The sequence below is a fragment of the Myotis davidii genome, unplaced genomic scaffold (assembly GCF_000327345.1).
Source record: "Myotis davidii unplaced genomic scaffold, ASM32734v1 scaffold866, whole genome shotgun sequence".
NCBI classification, from domain to species: domain Eukaryota; kingdom Metazoa; phylum Chordata; class Mammalia; order Chiroptera; family Vespertilionidae; genus Myotis; species Myotis davidii.
Genome location: NW_006297145.1, coordinates 2,095,642 through 2,118,634, shown reverse-complemented (window position 1 = coordinate 2,118,634; position 22,993 = coordinate 2,095,642). Strand labels below are relative to the sequence as shown.

Sequence of the window (22,993 nt, the reverse complement as noted above, 5' to 3'; positions counted from 1 at the left end):
CAGTGGGGTTGCCAGTGGAAATGGTGGCCTTTTGTGGAGAATAGCATTTTAGGAGATTCATGTGGGGGAGGTTTTGGTGCAGTGGTGAGGTTTATTAGAGCAACAAACACAAAGGACTGTCTCGGGTTCAGCACTGGGTCCTGCCCCTAACCAATCAATTTCCTAGATCTTCCGGGGTTCTGTGTCCCTTATCCTGTCCGATCTTTTCTCAGGCTAGCCAGACAGGCCGTTATGGTTGCCATCTTGGCTCGATGACACATATGCTCATGGTAGAAGCACCCCCCCCATACCATCTTGGCTTCTCCTGGGCATGCACTCAGCACAGGAATTTCCATTTATTTTTCTATCCTTCCCCCAAGTAGTCTTTTGGGGGCACAGACCAGTGGTTCCCTAGGGAGTATGTGAAGCTGGAGCTTCCTAGTGAAGCAGGCGTAATATTTGAATTAGCTTCCCAGTTTATTAGACTTCTTATTTCTGATTCCCTTTGCTCCTGTCCTTTATTAATATCTAGCTACCTACACTAACAGTGGGAGTTATAAAGCTTAGTGGATGTGAGCATGGGCTCTGAAGTTGGACTGTGTGTTCCAACACGTCCTCTACCCTCAGCTAGCCCTGTGAGCTTGGGGAGTTAATTAAACTTCCCGAGCTGCAGTTTCTTCATCTGTGAAATAGCCCTGGTAAGAAGTAACTTAACTTACAGGATTACTGTGGAAAGTAAGAGAATCCAAATATATGCTGAGTGCAGTGCCAATGTAGGAAAGGCACTGAGTCGACCTTGACCATCACCATTTGTCATCCTGCGTGTCTGCTAGGAATCAGATGCCTGCTAGGGAAAGGGAAAAGCTCCCAGCAGAGTTTATGCAAGAGGGGGGACAATTTTTCCAAAGCCTGATATCTTATAGCAAAGTCAGAAATCCCTGTGTCTTGTGCTCAGAAGAACCTTGCCTGCTTCGGTTCAGGCCCATAAAGATGTTTTATGAACAGCCTCATGTTCAGCCATGGATAACACACCCAGGGCCCACTGACTGCCCAGAGGGGGTGAATTTGGGGGTCGAGGGAGACCAGGAGGCTGAAGATCTGTTTTGACTTGATGGTTATTGATCTTTCCCCAGACTTCATGCAACATTAGGCTGGGATTGTGCCGTGTGTTCATTAATGCCAGAGTGGAAACTTCCTCCGGGCTTTTGTTCACGTTTCATTTATACCCAGTGACAGTCTTACCAGGTGACCAGGTGATGCCCTGGAGTGTAAATCCATGGAAACAATCAGTTACACATGGCCAAGGTGTTCTTCAGCCAGCTCAGTGCAGCGGAAAGCGCACTTGACTAAGAGACTAAGAGGTGGACGCCTGTCCGCCCGCCTTCCTGTCTTGACCCAGCCTCCGATGTCATTCCCACTCCCTGGGACTCAGTGTGGCCATCTGTAAAGGATGGTTTTATGGCCTCACATACTTCTAAAAGGTGATGCTTCTAAAATGGATTTTAGAAGTAGATGGAAGTGATTTTAGTTGGGAATGTATTTTCACACCAAACTTTTTGTATTAAATAATTTACAAGTCAATTGTTTACCAATAAACATACTTGCTTAATCCACAAAGATCAGTGTTTTGAAACCCAGAGTTAACATGGCAAGTCCCTGTTAAAGAATCAATTTATTCTTTCATTTATCTGACAAATACCGATCACAGTCTCTGTGCCAGGCACTCCATGCCCTGGAGAAAGACTGGAGGAATAGTTATATTTTGTGCAAGCCTGGTCTTTGCTGATGTGAAAATCACTTCTATTGGGAAAGGTAGCAACCATGCAACTTGCAAATATGAGAAGTCACATGAGCAAGGAGTCCATGGCAATATAGGAGCATATAGAAAAAAAAGTACCTAACCCAATGGGAGAAAGACTTAATGGTCAATCCAAGTTTGGAACCACAAATTGTACATATCAATTATGAAGGTGGCTCATGACTTGGGAAGTATAGACTCAAGTCAAATTCTGCCACTTCCCTGCTAAGTAATTTTTATCTGGATATGTTGTGATACTTCCACTAAATTAACAATAAAAAGAAAGCCCTGTTTGGGATGGAAAAAGCTGTATTAATGTCATACAATAGTAAATGTAACAAAAAACAGTATTAGAAAGTTGTCCAAATATGACCCATAGGATACAATGATACAGCATCTTTAGTTTTGCTTTCTATTTGCCCCTCGGTATTTGTTGAGTAGTATTAGGGTATTAGATTTCCCTCTGTTCCTCTATAAGAACAGAATGACTTTTCTGATGAGCAGTAGGTAATGAAGATCTAGCATTTACTTAACGTAGCAAAACACAATCTCAGTTTAGGGATGTCCATTGTCATGTAATAACCAACCCTTCAGTCCTCATTCAGATGGAGACCGTAGCTTCCTAGTGAAGATAGATGCTGTGGTTATTTCTGCAGCTCGGAAAGGTAGGAGAATCTTGCTTGCTTTTTCTTTCTCACTTACCTCCTTCTCTACATTTTAGCTATTGTTTCCATCCCCTTTGGGGCTGGAGTATAGATAAGGATGGAGGATAAACAAGAGGATCAGAAAAGGTTTGACTTGATTGGCCTTGCTATAACTTGACTGCCACGTCAGTGAGCCTGATCGGGTTATAGCCGGCTGTCTGTGTGAAGGTGCTTTCAAGATCTCCTCTGAGACCAGCCCCTATCCTAATGACCCCTCCACTGAGGTCTCCTTAGGCAGTGGGTACATCCCTGTTTCTCTCTGTTCATTCAGTCATTCTCAGACTCTGATCATCTCCCTAGCTTCTCTCTGGTGAGGTCTGTTCACCCTTCCAGAGTGAATATTTTCAGAACTTCAGGTAAGTTTGGCAGCTAACACTTACATGGCACTTATGATGTGCTAAATATTTTATTTATTTAATCCTCACATTGTCCCATGTTAGTATGATGATCACCCTTATTTTTACAGATACAAAAACTGAGCCTTTTCTTATTGAGTTGCAGAGTTAAATTATGCAATGTCTTTGAGCTTGTTTCCTCATCTACAGCATAGAGATAACTCTCCTATATATCTTATATGTTTGTTAAAGGGATCAACTTATATAATAAATCTGAAATAGCTTAGGTAAACCAAAAAATTCTAAAAGAAGTATGGACATTTTTTGGGTCATTGTAACTGTGACCTGTACCCTTTTCTCCCTTTGGGAATTTCTTCCTTTGTCCTGCCCTCTCTGGGATCTTGCCCTTTCGTCTCTCTGTGTATGAATCTTACATCATCTTTAGGCGTCAGTTCAAAAGCCTCTTGCTCCGTGAAGCTTTCTTCAACTCTTAACTCCCAACCCTTTGCTATACCTGCTGTGAGGTTTTCATTCTGCCTGCTCGTACAAGAGCTATCATTGGAAACCTTTCCCAAGAGAAACTACAGACCTAGAGAATCATTATCATCATGATTCTTCATCATCATCATCCTCATCCTCATTCCATTGTAGCTCTCCAAATCGTTGTCCCCTCTTCAAAGCTCAAGACAATACCTGGATTGGTGCAGGTTGAGTTTTTTGTGTTGCACGCACAGAGTATTTATAAACTGGAGGTCACATACTTTACATTTCATTTTTAAAAAATCTTTATTGCTTGCCTACTACACTCCAGTCGATACTCTAGGAGCTGCCAATATAATCCTATATAATAATCCTATATAATAAAAGGCTAATATGCAAATAGACTGAATGGAGGAACTGGGGCAACTGGTTGCTATGATGTGTGCTGACCACCAGGGGGCGTGTGCAGAACATAGTGGGCATTGGCCTTAGCAGGATGGTGGAGCAGGTGAGGAGAGGCGCCAGACCAGGTGGAGCACCGGTCGCTGTCCTTGGGGTGAGCCTCTGGTGGTTACTGAAAATTCTTTGCTCCCATGCACCACAGTCCCACCCAGCACTCGCAACTGCTGCCAGTGGCAGAGTCACTGCTTGGCTCACACTCGCACTCGCAGCCGGCACCGGAGTCGCCGCTTGCACCCGCTGCTGATGCCCAGTGCCATTCCCTATTACTCAGTGCCATCAGTGGGTTTGAGCAGAGGCTACCAGCCCCGATTGCCCTGAGGGTTTCTTCACCTGCCCCTGCTCCTGAGGGATGATTGGGGCAGCAGCAGCCACCGCTGCCACCTGCTGACGGAGCCATCCCCAATCACTCAATGCCATCAGCAGGTGTGAGCAGTGCGAGCAAGACCTGCTCTGTCAGTGCATGGGAGTGGCGGCAGTGGGAGCAGGGCTGCTGGCCGATAGGGGACCTGAGACTGCAGTGGGAGGGGCCAAGCAGGGGATTGGAGGATAGACCAAGACCCGCCCCTGTGCCTACTGCAGCCTCCCGGCCCACATTTCCTTTCAAGATGCACAAATTCATGCACTGGTCCCCTAGTAGTTAATAAAGTAAACAAAGTCTTTTCATTTATCTAACTTGCATTTAGAAGGGCTCAGGGGAAAAAAATAAACTAAATAAACACAAGTATAATGTCAGGAGTGATGTGTTTTTATGAAGAAAAATAAAGCAGAACAAGGTGTTAGAACATCAGCACTCTTATGTTTTACAACTCTGTTGTAGGCATCTCAGTCACCTTCCAACAGCCTTCTTAGGAAGGTTCGTTCTGAGTTACTGTCATTTATACAGATGAGAAAAGCTCCAGGTCATACACCTCACTACTGCTTCTGTATCATCATGGCCAGCTCCCGTGGACCTGACCTCTTACACTCCAGGAACTTGAACTTTAAGTGCTCTGGTTGTCATGGTGTAGTGGAAACTTGAAAGAGTTATAGGTACAATCCTTTGGACTATTGTTCAGCAAGTATTCACTCTCCATCTTCTACTGTGAGCCAGGCATGCTTTTCTATCCCATCCATACAGGACTTGACCATTTGACTTACTTTAATCATTGGCTTATTAGCAGGTGAGACACAGCAAAAGCTTGAAATGTGCTTGTACCATGGAGTTTCCTTCTTGTGCCTTCTCACATCTCTGTGGGAAGATTCCCCACGTAGCCTGATGGCCCAAAGAGGATGAGACACTCGTGAGGTAGACCAGAACCCAACCTGCAGCTTGCAGCAAGCAAAACCCGGCCTGAGCAATCCGACCCTCACTTGACCTACAGACACATAGATGAATACAATCTTTTTAAAAAATATATATGTGATTGATTTTTTATAGAGAGGAAGGGAGAGGGATAGAGAGTTAGAAACATTGATGAAAGAGAAACATCGATCAGCTGTCTCCTGCACACTCCCCACTGGGGATGTGCCCGCAACCAAGGTACATGCCCTTGACCAGAATCAAACCCGGGACCCTTGAGTCTGCAGGCCGATGCTCTATCCCAAACTACGGCCCGCGGGCCACATACAAATACAAATATTGTATTTGTTCCCATTTTGTTTTTTTACTTCAAAATAAGATGTGCAGTGTGCATAGGAATTTGTTCATAGTTTTTTTTTAAACTATAGTCCGGCCCTCCAATAGTCTGAGGGACAGTGAACTGGCCCCCTGTTTAAAAAGTTTGAGGACTCCTCCTCTATCCACTGAGCCAAACTGGTTAAGGCAATGAATACAGTCTTGAATGAGGAAAAAAAAAAAAAGGCTGGAGTGGTATTTAATGGTAGTAACTAGCTAATAGTAAAATCAAGGATTAAATAAAATTTAGCTTCAATCTAACTCTTTGGCCAATACTTTGACTACTTCTTTAACTTCTTAGATATTCAGTTACTTCGTCTATAAAATAGTAAACAAAAAAGTAAACAAAAACAAACTTCATGAATTTGCTTTCATGCAGAAATCAGGTGATGTGTACGAAGCATCTGGCATATGGTAGATGCTCCATACATTTTTTTCTCAGTATCTAAAAGCTGTGAGCATGCTTCTTGATTTCCTCCTGGAAATACTCAGTCAAGCTCAGCTTCCCACACAAGGACTCTGTTGGGTCTTCCAGATGCGCTGACTTTTTCCCTGCTGCCTTTGCCAGTCTTCATTCTTGTCCCTCAGTAATCACTTCAACACTTTTTCTTTCTGCTTGAGAAATTTCAATAAGTGTGTAGCATGAGTTGGGTAGTTCATGCTGGCATTGGAGCTTCCAATATGTGTTTATAATTATGCTGCATTATCTTAATTACAATGATGTGAGAAAGGGAGTGGGGCAGAGGATTTAAAAAGAAAACTTCAGAAAAATGTTCCTTGAAAAATAACTCACAGTTAGGGGATGACAGGCCTGCGATTGTGGTTATAATTGGAAATGGTACTATTAATACAATACTTATTCATTCTATATAATAATAAAAAAAATGGAAGCACTTTGCAATTACCCAATTCCAAATGAAATTAACATTCCATGGCCTTTCCCACAAATGGCTGGTTGGCACACATGGATGGAGACAATTAGCTTAAAAGTGAACGAGGGCTGTAAATGGAGAGAGCATGAGGTAGGGAGGGTCAGCCACATCCAGACGCATGAGGGTGGAGAAAGGGATTTAGACTTTGTTAAAGCTGGAAAATATTGAAGGTCAGAGTAGGCGATATATTCAGGAAGAGCAGTGAAACTTCCAGGAATGGTCTTATATGGCAAGCTGTGGAGATATTCATAAGCATATTGAACAGGTCAGTGGGAATAATTACATAAGTTGTGTTGACTTCAGTTTCAAGTTCAATCCTCCACCAACCCTCCTGGTCATTCATCCAGTGCCCCCTTTGGCTGGCTGGCTGAACACCCTTGACTATCTGCCCTGCCCAAATTCCAGAGTCTTGTTTGTAATTTTGCCCAACAACCTCTACCCTGAGGTTGATGGTAAGATGAAGAAAATTCTTCATGCCCAGCCAGTGTGGCTTAGTGGTTGAGCATTGACCTATGAACCAGGAGGTCACGGTAAGATTCTAGGTCAGGGCACATGCCCAGGTTGCTGGCTCGATCCCCAGTAGGGGACATGCAGGAGGTAGCCAATCAATGATTCCCTCTCATCATTGATGTTTCTATCTCTGTCTCCTTTCCTCTCTGAAATCAATAAAAATATTTAAAAAGAAAATTATTAATGCCGTGACCTTTCTCTTTTCTGTAATGAATGTTTTGATTAGTTTTGTAGGCAAGTTGATCACGGTGAGGAAGCATCACAGAAAAGTCATCCTTTTGTTATTGAATATGGGAACATTCGGGTAACTTTTGGATATATTGGGGTATAGTTAACTCTCAAATCATATTGTTATATGCCCTTCTGAGGGGAAAAGTAGGATGCATTCTTTGCTTTTCTCTATCTCTTCCCATTTTGATCTAAATTCAATTATTCCCATCCATACCAACATATATAATATTATCTTCTATTTTCTTTGACATTGCTATAGTCAAAACCTGCATTGTCTTTTGTCTAGATCTATACATCCTCTTGGAATAAAATGCATAGTTACCAGAACTGAATCTGGGTTACTATCTTAACTTTAACAATAGTTTGGGTCCCTGAACACAATTTGAATTCTAAGGTTAAATTCTTCTTCTACAAAAAGCAGTTTATTGACCTGCTTCCCTCATATGGTTGTTGTGAGTAGTAAATTGCAAAATTCAGATAAAGCGCTTAGCATAGTTCCTGGCACATGCTGAGTAGCTCAATACATTTTGGCTCGTTTTATCATTACTATCTCTATCCATTCTTCCCCTTCAGATTCCTCTTCCACCCTGACAGTCACATTGATCTTTCTTAATTATATCTCTGACAGTGTCACTCTTCTGATCAAAATATTTCTGTATACACATATATCTTATAATAAATTATGTATACGCTTCTTTATTTTACAGACTAAAGTTCATATGCTTGGCTTGGTATTCAGATCTCTTCCTGATGTAGTCAGAACATCTCTCTCACCTCCTCTGCATCTCCCGGAATGCTGAATCCCAGCCATGCGAAATGACTTGGCATCTTTTGAGCTGAAGATGAGTTTGAACTTTGCATCTTCCCAGATGCCACCTAGGAAAGCTCTCCCCTCCTCCAGTGTAGACCTCAGCCAGCATCGAAGTGCTGCTTCCGTCCCTGTGCTTTGCAGGTGGTTGCTCAAGTCAACCAGGCGGTGGGCCCCTCTTTCCACTGGGGTTTCTGGAAGTGGAACTTCACATCCTCCTCTTGTCCTTTTTTATTTTAGTGGTTGAGTCGCCAGTGAATTGAAGAATCATTTTGCCTGTCCAGCCCAACTCAATCCCGCCCTTAATTTAACTTCATCTTAGTATCACTCATTGCATCATCTGGCTTTTTGGAGACCTGATTCGGAAATGCCACCTGGATGATGGGTTTCCTACTGAGTTGGATCTATGTGTCTCTTTTTTTGTTCCAGCCTCTAATTGCTAGAGATATTCATGGTTTCCCTCCACTTTCCTTTTCTGTGTTCAAAGACGGTTCAGGATGTAGATGTACCAGCTGTAAAAAAGAGGCAGGTGGGATGTGTTGGCTTTCTCTTGTCGATGTCTTCCTTTTTCAGGCATCATTAACTTATTCCGTGCCATTGGAGACTTAACAATTTGCTGCACCGCTGCTGATAACTTGCCGTTCTATCTCAGCTTTCTTCTGCCTAAAATCCGATAATCAATTCTTTGTGAGCCCAGGTGCATGGACAAGAGGATTTGTGCCTGTGTGTGTTGGAGGGATGAAGAAGGAGTTGGGAATGGCATCTTCCTAATCTTGAATTTATAAGAGCAAGGTGAATTTCTTTGGGTTTCTGCTAAGAAGTAGGCAATTCAAATTAAGATTTTTAAAATTCCTCTACAATTATTGAAAGGCAATTAGAGTAAAAATTAGAGCCTCAAGTTTTAAATTAACAGAATAATGGACTTTTAGAATTATTGCTGGTATTCCCTGTCTTTATGTAATATTTGAATCTCTTCTGTGTTATTTTTGAATTATGATGCCTTTGCCTGATTTCTTCCTGTTTCAGAGGATTTACCCTTCTCCCCCCACCCCCCAAGCTCCTCTTTCCATGTTTAGAAAGCTCTATCATATAGTGGGCCTATAAAATAAGTGTTAACTATTTTGATTGTTATTATTAATTTTAAGATCATGGATCTTGGTTCCAGACAGCCCTCCCGTTTTACCCCCTAGGTTACCTTGGTTCAGTGGTTCTCAACTAGGGTTGATTTTTACCCTGCAAGGGCTATTGGGCAACATTTGAAGACACTTTTGGTCAGTCATATCTAATTAGCAGAGGCCTAGGATGCTGCCAAACATCCTAAAATACACAGGTCAGTCCCCACAACAAATAATTGTCCAGTCGCAAATGTCAGTCATGCTGAGATCGCAAACCCTGTCTTAGTGCAGACAGAACCCTACCTTGTCTCGGGGCCAGTTTTCCCACCATTAAGAGAGAAATGTAGAGTTTGCCTCACAGTATTGTTGAGAATTACATGAAATTATATTGGCAAATCACTTTATTTTTTAAAGAAAAAAATTTTAATTTCAGTTGACATCCAATGTTATATTAGTTTCAGGTGTACAACATAGTGTTTAGACATTTATGTAAGTTACCAAGTGGTCACCCTGATAAGTCTAGTGTCTATCTGACAGCTTTCATTTAGTTACTGTAATATTATCGGCTACATTTCCTATGCTGTTCTTTACATCCCTGTGACTGTTTTTATAACTGGCAATTTGTACATCTTATTCTCTTCCCTATTTCACGCACTTTAGCAGGTGCCTGGCCCAATTTAATCACTCAAAAATTAGCTCTTGTAATTATCACATATATAAATCATGTACCATGGGGCATGGGACATAGTAAGAACGTTAACCATTAGCATTAAAAGTTGTACTAGTATTACAGCCATTCCAATGATCGAAGCAGTTAATATTTACTCCCTTACCGTGTCATACTTGTTCCTTATGATACCATTACAGCCTTCATATCGGGCTAGCTTCTCGTAGCTGGACCTGTTTCTACTTTACTAATAACATGCTTCACCTGACATTCAGGCCATAATGCAGTCCTCCGGGTGCCATCTGAGCACTGCACAGGGGAGATGCCCCCTTCTTCGTCCTAAGACTTGATGCTTTTATGAATGTAGCCTAGGAAATATATGTTACTTTCTCAGTGGTTAACCTTACTGTTAACGCACATTGAGATCTCTGATGTCCAAATTATTGAATGGAAATCGCATAGTAAGGAGAGGAGGAAAGACATCCAGCAGAACGTGTGTTTATTCCATTATTGGAGAAAAGTCCCCCAAGATCTAGTCGGGCACCCTGTCTAATCGAGGCATGGGGTGTCCAAATTCCGGAGGTGCAAATTAGGAGATGACAGATAAGAGACAGAGGGTCTCTTGAATTAGCTGCCAGCAGGAAGAGGGGGCCACTCTGAGGGGAGAGAGGGAGAGAGAGAGAGGGAGAATATGAATGCTATTTATAATCCTGGAACAGCCTATCAGAGCAGCGACTGGCATGGGAGCCTCCTCCCAGGGCTGCCAGATGAGCTTGGTTTGCAGGTTCTATCAGAGCCTCTCCGTCTGTCTCCTTTTCTCACACTTCGCTACCTCGCTGTGCACATCTAGCAAAATGAGAATATTCCTCAAGACCCACCCGCCCATGCTTGCAGGCTCTCTGTACAAATGGCTCCCTGCGATGGATCTCTATTATTTCACCAAAAACATCAGAGGAGGAATTTGTTCTGCTCCACTAAAGGCATGATTTCCTGCCCTCTCTGCTGCCGTAGCTTAGTTTTTTGTCTGCTTTCTGGGAAAAGGATAGAGAATAAAGGAGGTATCCATACCTGAGCTGAGGCAGTTTTAACCAGGGCTAAGGAAAGAAGGCAGGAAGGAGATAATTCAGGATTATCGCACCAGGGGATAAAATTAACTCCTAAGATGCATGTGTGACCCTATATCCACGTGGTACCCACCCATGGGTGCTTGGGATGGCCCCACCATTCCATAGGCTGATCCCTTTTCCGTTCCTTCCATGTCCTTCTTTGACTCCTCCTGTTTGCATTATTCCAGCCGTGGTTGAGATCTTAGGTGTCAGACCAGCTTGGACTCCAGGCCAAGCTCTGTCCCCATATGGGACTAACTAGTATCACCCCCTTCTCAGGCTCGTGGTGCCTGGCATTGAGTAAAGTCAACAAGTCAACAGAATGACTTCGTGGTATCGCTAGTGTGCTTACATCTGCCCTGTAGCTGTCCTCCTCTCCGTCAGTGAATGCGGAAGAGCCGAGGCTCAGGGAGGCACTGTCATTGTACTCGAGGGTGAGCAGATGCTAACAGGCAGCTTCATAATAAGATAAGTTCACACTGTGTGTTTACCGCCTTGTTTTGTCTCATTTCTGTGTATGCACACTGTCTATTTGATTAGGGATGTGAAGAGCAGAACTTAGAAGCCCCAGTCTTTACCAGTAATCGTGAAGTGGCAATGTTGCAAACTTTACAGTGACACAGCTTATCAAATGCTTTCACATGCACCTCACAGAAGTGTTTATTTCCCAAGGTTCAGAGAGGCTGGGTGAGGTGTCCCAGGTCATACAGCAGCGAGGTTAGCACTGGAGACCTGGTCTTCCCCAAGGTCGGCTGAGTTTCTGACTCAGGATTCCGTGCTGTCCCCTCCCCCGAGGTTCCTCTCTAACTTTCTGCTTCCGTCTTTGTGTGGTGGTTCCATGTTATCTCGAGTAATAAAGCAAGCCTGCTCTAGCCATCATGTAGAAATGGGAAATTGCAATTATAAGTCATTAAATGGAAAATCCTGAGCCTCATAGAAACACCAACTCAGCCTCCATCCATTATTGTCTATATATTTAGCAGGTCTATTTTTAAGAGCTTAATACTGAGAAATAGGACATACTTATAATGCAGCTGCATTAATTTCACTCCCCAGTCCCTGCCATTTGCTATAGTTGACATACATGTGTTTAAATGTATAACCACTCTTTTGCAGTGGGAAGATTTGCCCTTAGTTTAAAGAAAGATGGGTGGGAAAGACCACCTGTTGAAGCAGTGAACCACCACCACCACCACCACAGCATGGGTCAGTAATGTACCTATGTCACAACGCATTTTTTTTTCATATTTCTCATTCAGTGTCCAGTTATATAAACTCTATAACATGTGTTCATTTATTCAGCAAGCTTATCCAACCCTGAAAGCTCTGAATGGATGTGTTAACAGTCTTTATGCTCCTGAAGAGATGGCTTTCGTTTCTGGGATCATCCTCATAATTATCAGTAATATGGTCTGAAGGGAAGCTGGCTGACAGGGCTCCTTCCCCCACTCCAAAGTCATTTCATTAAGCCATGCTTGTTGGTCTCACTCCAAAATAAGCCACGAAGTAGTATTTGTCCAGCTCTGCTATGTATAGGGTATATGACCCTTGAAAATTTAATTAACCTTGTTGTGCGCCACTTATCCATTCGTAAGCTTAATATAATTATATTTACTTTGGAAGGTTGTGTATCAGTCAGTTCTTGCCACAGAATGTTATATAACAAATAACTACAAAATCTCAGTGGCATCCAGTAATAAACATTGACTTGTCACATATCTGAGGATCGGATGGGATAGAGTGTTGTGCTCAACCTCAGATGGGTTTGTTCATCCTCCCCGGGTTGGCTGGGGTCAGTGACCGGGGCTGGAGGTCAGGTGACTCCTCTGTGTTGTTGAGCTGTGACTCTCGCAGGAGTTGGATTTTCTTCCTGGAGCCAGTAGGCTCGCTGGGACAGGTCCTCTTCATGCTGGTGGCAGGTGTACGTGTGTGAGCAAAACTATGCGAAGCCTCTGGAAGCTCAGGCTCATAACTGGTACATGCTATTCCCACCCACATCCCATTGGCCAAAACAAGTCACAGAGCCGGGCACAAGTCAAAGGCTAATGAGGCACCCTCCATCTCTACTGACGGAGGCTGGATCCAGGGTATGGGTGCAGGGAGGGGTGAAGAAGTGTTACATTAAGTGATGGCTATACTTACCTTAAAATAATACCTGTCACCTTATAAAGATCCCACAAATGGTAAATGTCATTATTACCGTCGTGATTGTGTTTGCGTGACTAATGAGATAATATTGGCAAATTGGAATTGGTAGGTTCAGGTGAACCTCGCTAGTAGATAAATCAGCCAGTTTCAGGGTAAGTCTCTGGAGGAAGAAGTGAAGCCAAGAGGAGGTTAAATGTCTGGGGAGGAAAGGAGTAGGGGTAAGAGTGTGGGTGGGACTCTCCTCTCCCTGCCAACCAGCTGTCAGAAAAACAACTCCTCTGGCTCCTAATGATGGAGCTAGACCTTCGTCTGCAATAGATACACGTGTTCCCAAGCATTTGCCACAGTAGAACTGAAGTCCACGACCTGGTGATTGATCTCTGAGAGCTTGATGAGCATGACATAGTGCGCTATGAGAGTACACAGAGGACCATGGGCAGGAGCTACATTTTTAGGTCCCAGGGCATGGCTACATAGGAGGCATGGCCATGATGGGGATGGGCTGGAGTATAGTGCCGATGGGATCCCTGCGTGTCACAGAGGCCGGAGATGATAGTGAAACTTATACATGCGAGGAAAACGGGGAACTAGAGTCCAATAGTTAATCAAAGGCCAAGAGTTACTCACTGGGGAAATGGAGAACTTAGCCTGTATTGAGCTTTGCCTTGGTGCAAGCCCCCTCGACAAGCTTATCTCAATTAAGCTGGATAACAGTAATGATAACAAAGGCTCTACTTTATTGAGTGCTTAATCCGTTTGGGGGTTCTGTGCTAAAACTTTGCATATATTATTGCCTTGAATTAAATGCCAAAAAGAAAAAAGAAAAACCTACAGAAATTCACAATTCTTAAGGGAGATTTCTGCTTAAGGTTTTACAGATGAGGAACTGGGGCTTAGAGAAGGAAAGGAACACACCCAATAGCCAGTCACATACTGTGTAAGTGGTAGAAGGGAGGTTTAAGCCCAGGCTTGTTGTACACTGTGTGTGTCTGAGATGACAGTCACAGGGACAGGAGAGGAGAGGACAGTGAGTTTGGAAAGCAGAGCTCTCAAAGTAGCGGGGCTTTTTGAGCTAGGATCTGGGCGAGTCCGCCCTCCTTCCTCTCTTGAAGGTGGATTTTCTGGGTAATAAAATCATCTCTCACTGTAAGCTCTAGAAGAAGCAAACTCTGTGGCATTTTCTCTACAGTCATCGCCCCTGCCGCCTGCTGATGCTCCTATTTGCATCGCCCCCTTTACCTGGTTCTGAATTCTTTAAGGCTCAGCCAGGCCAAGGTCTCCTCTGGGAGATGTCCAAAGCTTTGTGCTCACAGAAGGAATTGGGGGACTCGCTTTCAGTGTTCTCGTCACACGTCTCTTTCTATCTGGATGTTCAGCACCGTCAATTGTCATTGTCTTTACCTGATGTTTCCAGTAAACAGTGTCACCTTTGAAAGAAGGGACACTGTTCAGCTCATCACTCTGTCCCCAGTGTCCACCCCGATACATTGCTCGGTCAGCGGTTGGATAGAGAATTCCAAATGTGCCCCAGAGGTGCCCTCCAGGGCCAAGGGGTGCTGAGTCACACACAGGGCCTTCCGGTCCATTTACAGAAGGGATGAGTCTAGGAGAGGAATTGGGCTAGTGACTGGGAGTCCTATAGGATTCTGGGAATGTGCAGGCCACCGGGTTGGGTGGAAAATCCAGATTTGCTATGACTGCTGCTTTAAGATCTTTTGGGCAATAATACTAGTAACTCTTATCTTGAAAATCCTTTCTCTACCGGGCACTGTAATACACAGTTTAATATTTTATTTTATCCCAAAGCAGCTTGCTGGGGTTGGAGTTATAAACCCCATTTTAACACTCGGAGAAACTGAGGCTCTGAGTGGCTCAATGATTTGCCCACATCTCACAGCTGGGAAGAAACACGGCTCATATTCCAAACGGTGCCTGGTTCTGACACCTTTTCCATAGTCGCGCCCTCCCACCAAAGTGGTGATAAGTGACCAAGAAGTCTTTGTCCCATCCTGTCTGGTTGCTGGCCCCTTTCTTTCTTGACCTGGATTTGTGGGCCTGTCGTCTCAGCCCCAGCCAGACCTTTGGAAATCTCCTTTGCTTCTCAGGCTCCATAAAAAGGGAGGTTGTATGGACGGCATTCGTTAAGAGAGGTGAGAGGGCTTTGCAAACTGAACAGTGCAGTCCTGTGGCCACTGCATCCGTCTCATGGAAAGCACATAGTTTATTGACATTTGGAATGACAGGGCCGTGGGGCAGGCAGAATCTTAGAGGCCCTCGGTGTCCCGTGAGGGGCAGCGGAGCCAGCTCCAGAGAACCTGGAAGGAACTGTGTTTTAAACAGAGCGCAGGAGAATATCGCTAAGTTCAATTCCATCATTCGAACTCAGTGCAGCTCTCCAGCAGAAATATGACCACCCTGCACATCTGCTGTCTTCCCTAGCAGGCCCGGGATGGTGTTCATAAGAAAAGGCTATTTCTACGCTTTCCAATTTATATTTGTTGCTGTTTTGTCCATTTTTCTTGTCTACAGGCACTTGCTTGAAGATAAGCTGTGCCAGGCCTCAAAGGTTTCCGAAAATATGTGGGAGAAAAAACTACAAAGTGAGAAAATTCTATCCATCAACTTTCTATCCCTGAGAATTGGGAAGAGGTGGCCATTTTTTAAAAAAAATGTGTACATGGATTTAAATGTCTTCTGCTGGGGGAGTCTTCTCTTCTGGCTAAGAAACACTTGGCTGTGTTCTTTCTTAATTTATTTTTTTTTCCTTTTCATGAGGTGGTAATGTGAGGTGTGAGATACAATGTTGGGTCCATGACTGGGCTCTCACCACTTCCAAATTTCATCTTTCTTTGCTTTTCCAGCATGTCTTCCGCGCTGAGGTGTGCTTTAGGTCTGAGCGGTCTTCTCTTAGTTATGTCCTTCCAATCCTGGCGTCTGAGTGTGCCCAGTCCGAAGCCTGGGGATGCAAGTTGAGGTCATATTAGGGTTCTTCAGAGAAACAGAGCCAATGTAGGTATAGATATAGGTATAGATTGGTTATATACATCCCCTCTCTCTATAGAATTGGCCCTTGAACAATGTGGGGGTTAGTGATGCTGAGCCCCTGCACAGTAGAAAAATACACATGTAGCTTTTGACTCTGTATCTATTGAAAAAAAAAATCTTTATATAAGTGGACCCATGCAGTTCAAACTGTGTTATTCAAGGATCAACTCTATATATCTCTATATTTATATCATCTCTATATCTATCTATTGACAAATTGATTGACTTTAAGGAGTTGATTAATGTGATTGTGGAGGCTGATAATTCCAAAATGTTCAGGGTTAGCTGGTCCACTGGAGACCTGGGGCAGAGTTGATATTGCAGCTCGAGTCTGAAGGTTGTCTGTTGGCAGAATTCCTTTTTCCTAGTGGGGGAGGGTGGTCTGTTTTCTGTTAGGTCCTCAGCTGATTGGATGACGTCCACCGACATTATGAAGAATAGTCTGTCTTACCCAGAATCTACTAATTTAAATGTCAATCTCAACTAAAAAATACCTTCATACAAATGTCTGGAATACCGTTTGACCAAATGTCTGGGTGCCACGGCCTAGGCCAGTTGACACATATGTGAAACATCACAAGATCTGAGGCTGAACTTGTCCTAGAACTTGAGAGAGCAGGAAGAGTAGTGGAAATAGGAGACCTTAATGTGGAACCATGGGCCACAGCTTATTTTTATCATGACTAGTCTCCCACTGCTCCTGTTTCCACATCTAAATAAGAGGGTGCATATATACTGTCTAAAATAATCTCCAAAGTGGATATTTTATAATGAAGGCGACTTTCAAAATGAAAAAATGAACTGATTGATTGACCAATTATGAAGCTTAAGGGTGAGAGAAAGGTGGGTAATGATGGCCTCTGGGGCGCTCACTGCATGCTTGAGGCTCTGGGAGACAGTTTACGTGCATAATTACGCTCACCCGCCAGTGACCTGCAGACATTCACAGAGGAGGAGACAGAGGGATGTACAAGTGAAGGGAGTGCCTCAAGGTTACACTGAGGCAGCGTTTACATTGGGACCCTATTTTACTTGCACAAGACACAGGTGGGCAATATGGCCAACTAATGCCCACTGTGTCTTGGTTCTCTGAGCATAGTCTGTGAGAGACAGAAGTGGGGAAATGGGGCATGAGCTGAGCTTGGCACCTCCAGGATGGACAGTCTTGACCGTCAGCACTGAGCACAGTTACACTGGCCCCCGTTTCAACCACAGCCCGGTTGCCTGGGGCTCCTGGCCCAGGTGTTCAAAGGGGCTGGGCTGTCAGCATCACTTCCCAGGTCACAGACAAACTCCACGACTGAGATATTCATCTCCATCCACCCAGCAGTCCAGAGAGAGAGAGGGTATATGTTGGGTGATACAGTGGGTGGGCCCATGTCATCAGAGTCCCCAAAACCTGGCTCCAAATCATAGCTCTGCCATTTCTAAGCTGTGGGACCCTCGGCGTTGGTTTACTTCCCTGCGTCTCATTTCCTCATTTCTGAACAGCAGCTAAGGATGCTTACCTTCCAGGTTTATTAAGAGGAATCAACGAGAGAACACACGGAAATGCCAAGCTTCCTGTTTGGCTGCTTGGTTTTCGAAGAATTGTGACTTTTCTTTCTACAGAGGCTAGGTGAGTTTAGAAAACTTAAGTGGATGCTAAAGGTGCTACAGGCACTTGAAACTGCATATACGAGGTTTAGTGGTAAAACATCCCAGGCTGCGAGGTGGGGAGAGAGCAGGTGAGAGTTGGGTCTCAGGGTTGCTGAGTACCAGTGTAGACACAGGGTGTGGTGCCTTCTGCACAGTGGCGCATCAGGCAGAAGCTGGCCTGGTATCTGGAAACAGACACGTGCCTGGCAAAGGCGCTCGGGATCCACCTTCTCTCCTTCTTTCTCTCCACTCTTTGCCTCTTCCTTTTCTACCTTCATCACTGTACACAATTTTACTTTCCACTCTTGTGTCTCTTCCTCCCCTTTTCCTCCCCCTTTTCCTCTCCCCTCCCTCTCCTCTCCTCTCCTCTCCTCTCCTCCCCAGAGAGAGAAACATCAATGTGAGAGAGAAATCTCCTCTCCTCTCCTTTCCTCTCCTCCCCTCCCCTCCCCTCTCTCTCGTCCCTCTCGCCTCTATCTCTTCTCTCTCTCTCCTCTCCTCTTTCTCTCCTCTCCCTCCCATGACTTGGGGACCAGGGCTCCTCTGCACAGGCCCCAGTCATTCATCCTCATTAAACTTGACAGCCTCTCATATGTCAATTAGAAGGAGGCAGCCCCCTCCCTCCCTCCCTTTCCCTGGCCTGCCACAATGCTCAGATCAAGCACCATCTGTTGCATTCAGCCAGGCGACGGGGCGAGCATTTTGCTGCTCTGGGGAGGCAGAGCTCAGCGGGCACCAGGAGGTACTGTGGCTTGTTTGGACAACTTGATCTATTGATATTGATGGAGCTACTGAATGTGATTGGGAGGGTTGGTGTGGGAAGGAGAATGGTGCACAGGAGGAAAGGAGCCATGGAGGGGGTTTGCACAAGCACTTCCCCCTCTAAGCCTGTCTGGGCTTCCGGCACTGTCGCTGAGGCAAGAACAGCCAAACAGATGGAAGGGATTTGCTGTTGTCGGGATCAGAAACCCCACAGCTCAGGGGAGCAAGCCTTCCCTCTCTGTGTGTCTTCCTCTCCTCCTGCCAGTGCTGTCGGCATCAGCTCAGGAGAAAGTGAATCAGAGGTAACAGGGTGGGGAGAAACTGACCTTTAGGAACTGCTGAATGTCAGAGCCACGATGAAGAGGGAGGAGTCAAGGTTCTAGACCTAGATGGACAAAGAAGGCACCCTTCAATGGGACTTTCAGGAAAAATTCAATGAAGTGACTATTGATCGAGGTGCACGCAGAGTGAAGAGACTCAACATGGGGGCACTGAGGAACCAGTGACAACAATGTTCAGGAAACCACTGCCCACCCCTAGAACTGTGGACGGGCAGGGAGAAGAAATGGTTTTACTGGAGCCATGAGAACAGGGTCTGTAAAAGGGCAGAGGCTGCCGTGGCTGAGAATCCCAGTCCCTATCAGACATATGACACAGAGACAGGGAAGGGCGTGGGAAGACACCCCCCAGATTCTGTCCTTCCACATCCTGCAGAGCATCTCACTGGGAAAACTCATAGCCAGGTCAGAAGGAGCCATGCGGCACCCCACAGAGAGTCTGCCTCCAGGACATAAAGTGAGGCAGAGTGAACCTGGGGTGGAGGGTGAATCTGGGGGTGCAGATGTCAATGAGGAAGGAAATTGTTCTATTGCCTGTACTGTGCCAGAAGCTCACATGCTGAGCAAGCACACACTCCCTCCACCTTTTCTAAGGAATGCAATGTGGGGTCTCCATAGAGCCCATTTCTCTCCTGTGAGTGGGAGACCCACATAACTTACTGTCTTCTCACGCCTCCACTTAGACATCTGGAAGGCACCACACGTTTTCCTATCTCGAACCTGTTCTCTTCAGGCTGTGAGATACCATGGTTCCAAAAGATCAGGAGTCATCCTCCTTACCTCCCTCCCCCATGTCCACCTTTTCCAATCACTCGCCACTTCGGAGGAGTTGTACCTGAAAAATAACTCTTGGATTTGCCCACTTCTCTCTCTCTACTAATCTAACCTTTTGGCTCTACTCTCTGCTTCTCTGTCCACTTTATTTCTACTACCCTATCCAGGTAGATAGGTCATCCCATGTCTGGACTTCTGCATGGTCTTCTACTTGATCTCACTTCCATTTCTGTCCTTCTGCAATGAAGTTTCTCTCTGTGGTCAGAGCAGTATTCCCTAAATGAGGACATGGACAACTTGATCTATTGATTTTGATAGGGCTATTAAATGGGATTTGGGAGGGCTGGGGTGAGAGAGAGGATGGTACACAGGAGGAAATAAGCCATGGAAATCAGCATGTTCTGTCCTTAGCAAGTCCCAGAACAGTTAGGGTCTGGGTCAGGGCAAAGGTCAGGGTCAGCGTTAGGACTTCCCACCTCTCCATCTTTATCTCTGGTCACTCACCAGTGTTTTAGGCCCAGTGGCTATTGTAGCTCTTTCTTGTACTCCTTCTCCCAGGGAAGTCTTTGTTTAGACTCTTCCCTCTGCCTCTTTTGCTCCTTTTCACCTTACCACCCCGCCCCCTTCCTTCTCACCTGATTAACACAAATTCTTTTCAGAGCTTCACACTGCTCATTAAGGAAGTGTCCATAGCTTTCCTAGACTAGGTTCTGCTCCTCTAATAAAACCTCTTATATCATCTTCCTTTAATATATATATATATATATATATATGTATATATCTTGTTTGTACACTTCACAGTTCTATGTCAACCATTTCATTAATATTAGCCTTCCTGTCCATGTGGTGGACATCAAGATGGTTGTTTGGTGGGGTTTTTTTTCAACATTGCACCTTGTAGTGGGCAAATGTCTGTATCCCCCACCGATTCATTTGCTGGAGCTTTCCCCTCCAAGTGACTGTGCTATCTACTTGAGCTGCCATTCCCAGATGCTGTAGACTCGGTGGCTTAGACACCAGGATGAAACTTCTCTCAGCTCTAGAGGATGGAAGGCCAGCACGCGGGGTTCTGGCTCTTGGACAGCCTTCTCCTCACTGTGCGCGTGCGTGGCCGTGCCTTGGTGTACACGTCAGGAGGGTTCCTCCTCCTCTTCCTACGAAGACACCAACCCTGTGGTTAGCGTCCTGTCCTCTGGACTACGTTTAACTTGACCCACTAAAAGCCCTATCTCCACAGACAGTCACATAGGGGGTTAAGTCTTCAAGATGTGACATTGGGGGCAGACAGTTCAATCCACAGTAGGCTGTAGACTGAGTTTCTCTAGATTTTGTACCGCAGTAGAGCACCACTCTTACAAGTTTAAGCGAATCTCTCTCCTGCTGGTTTTAAAGCATCCGATCGGACCTGACCGTGCTGCTCAGAATTGGGCTGTAGCGACTCTGCTGGACACAGGCTTGGAGGAGGGAGGGGCCCAGGTTTGGGATCTTGCTCACCTTTAAGGAGATTACCTGGGGGGAGGGATGGCAAGGCAGGCAGTTGAGTGAGTGGAAATGCCACCACATGGTTTGCATGTATTGTCCTTTGTATTTGTCTTTTCCACAGCAAACATGGATTCTCCACTGTGTCCCCAACGATGGGGCTTCTCACAGGGCCCAGTGCCCAAGCCTGCCTCCTGGGTAGGTGCTTCCCCGCAGACACACCTGTTGCAGCTGATAAGCATTCCAGGGACAACACGAGCTCCTTAAGAATCTGTGCTGGGATGCTCAGAGCCTCCTTTGTCCAGTCTAGTGAAACCCCTTCAAAGGAACAGGAACCGTGGGCTCGTCCCATCTCGTGGCATCAGACGGCATGTAGCTCAGACTGAAGAAATTCCCAGCCTCTGAAGGCGTAGATGGAGGGAGGGCTGCGTTTGAAGATTTCAGAGTTGGGGCTCTCTTTGGGAATTTCTCAGAACAAAGGCACTGCGGCCCTTCAGCCATGTTCCTTCTTTCTCCTTTCCTCTCCTCGCCTTTTATGTGACCGCTTTCCTTTCTTCTCAAGCATTTCTGATTTATTTTTCTCTTATCTTTGTTCTTGTTTTCTCTGCCAGCTGACCTCACTTTGTCCATTCTCTGGAACTTTCTACTTTTTTCAGTTTTGTGGAAATGTGGCTCCTAACAAATCATTGGACAGTATTGAGACAAATGGAACATTGGACTAGGAGTTAGAAGGCTTGACTTTGTTTGCCCTGTGCAAGCTTGGCGTGAGTCGTATGCCTTCTTTGGAGGCCTCTATTTCCTTAAGTAAATTTACAAAAGGGAAGTGGGAATATTGTACCAAGTGATCTACGTACCATGATACTGCAATTTTGTCTCCTGAAATGTTGCGTGGATTGTGTCTAACTTTTCCCCACCATATCTCAAGGGTTAGAGGCAGTGCGTGGAACATAATAGATGTTCGAGAAATAAGTGTGTAAGCCAGTACATACCTCTATACTGGCGCCTGTGGCTTCTGTACCATTCCTGGGTCGGGTCCGGGAGGGAATTCCAGGGACCCCGGGAGGCTAGGCCCAGGCCTCCAGGGACTGGGGTTGGATCAAGCCCTAACCTCAGCCCCATTGCCCACTCTGTAGCGGCAGCTGAGGCAACGCAGGAGACCGTGGAGTCCCTGATGCAGAAGTTCAAGGAGAGTTTCCGCGCCAACACGCCCATCGAGATCGGTCAGCTGCAGCCAGCGCCTCGCAGCTCCTCGGCGGGGAAGCGGAAGCGGAGGAGCAAGTCTCGAGGTAGGCTCTCCTCCACCTCTTGCGGGCATCAGCGGGCTGTCCCCTGTGTCTGAAGATCCCGGGAAGACCTGTACCCTCTTCCCTTGGTTCCCTGTGCTCATGGTAGTCGTGCCTCTGTCTCCCTGATGGATCGTCTCAGCGGGGGCCGTGGAGACAGCAGGCCTGTGCCCCTGGGTGCCGGCTAGGGTTTCTGAGTCTGCTGCCTCCTCTGAGAATGGGAACGCTGCATGCATGTTTTAAAGTGGTTCAGAAGGTTAGTGATAGTCTATGGGAAGTGCTCAGCCCAGGGTCCGAGCAGAGCAGATGCTCTTTAAATGGAGGCTGGTTCCATGTGGGGGATGGCACAAGGGGGTGAATGTTCTCATGGAGGGATACCCAGGCTGGGCTCCCAGAGCACGGTGCCTGCTCCTTTCTCAGCCTGAATATGGGGTTAGGAGTGGGAACGTTGTAAGTTAGACAGAACTGGTTCAAACTGGGTTTAGATCTGAATTTTTGTTCAATTCATGTCACTTTGGAGAGTCACTCTGCTTCTCCAACTTACAGAGTTGTTATAATATCTTAGCATATAGCCCACCATGCAATAAAAAATAGATCTTTCCCTCATTTTCCTTCTCCTCTTCCACTTCTGTCCTCCACATCATCATTATCACCACCACCTCCTCCTCCTCCTCTTCCTCCATCTCCCCTCCTTTTCCTTCTCCTCCCCCTCCTCCTCCTCCAACAACTTCTTCTCCTTCTCCTT

The 22,993-nt window shown here is 45.5% G+C and overlaps 1 protein-coding gene across 2 annotated transcripts in view; it reads left to right on the top strand.

Annotated features, from left to right (window-relative positions):
• ASTN2 (astrotactin 2) overlaps window positions 1-22,993 on the top strand; it is a 647,457-nt gene that overhangs the window by 81,532 nt on the left and 542,932 nt on the right. For both annotated transcript variants that reach the window (XM_006772883.2, XM_006772882.2), the window contains exon 3: window positions 22,099-22,251. In XM_006772883.2, coding sequence (XP_006772946.1) covers window positions 22,099-22,251 — 153 coding nt within the window. The remainder of the gene's footprint in view (window positions 1-22,098; window positions 22,252-22,993) is intronic.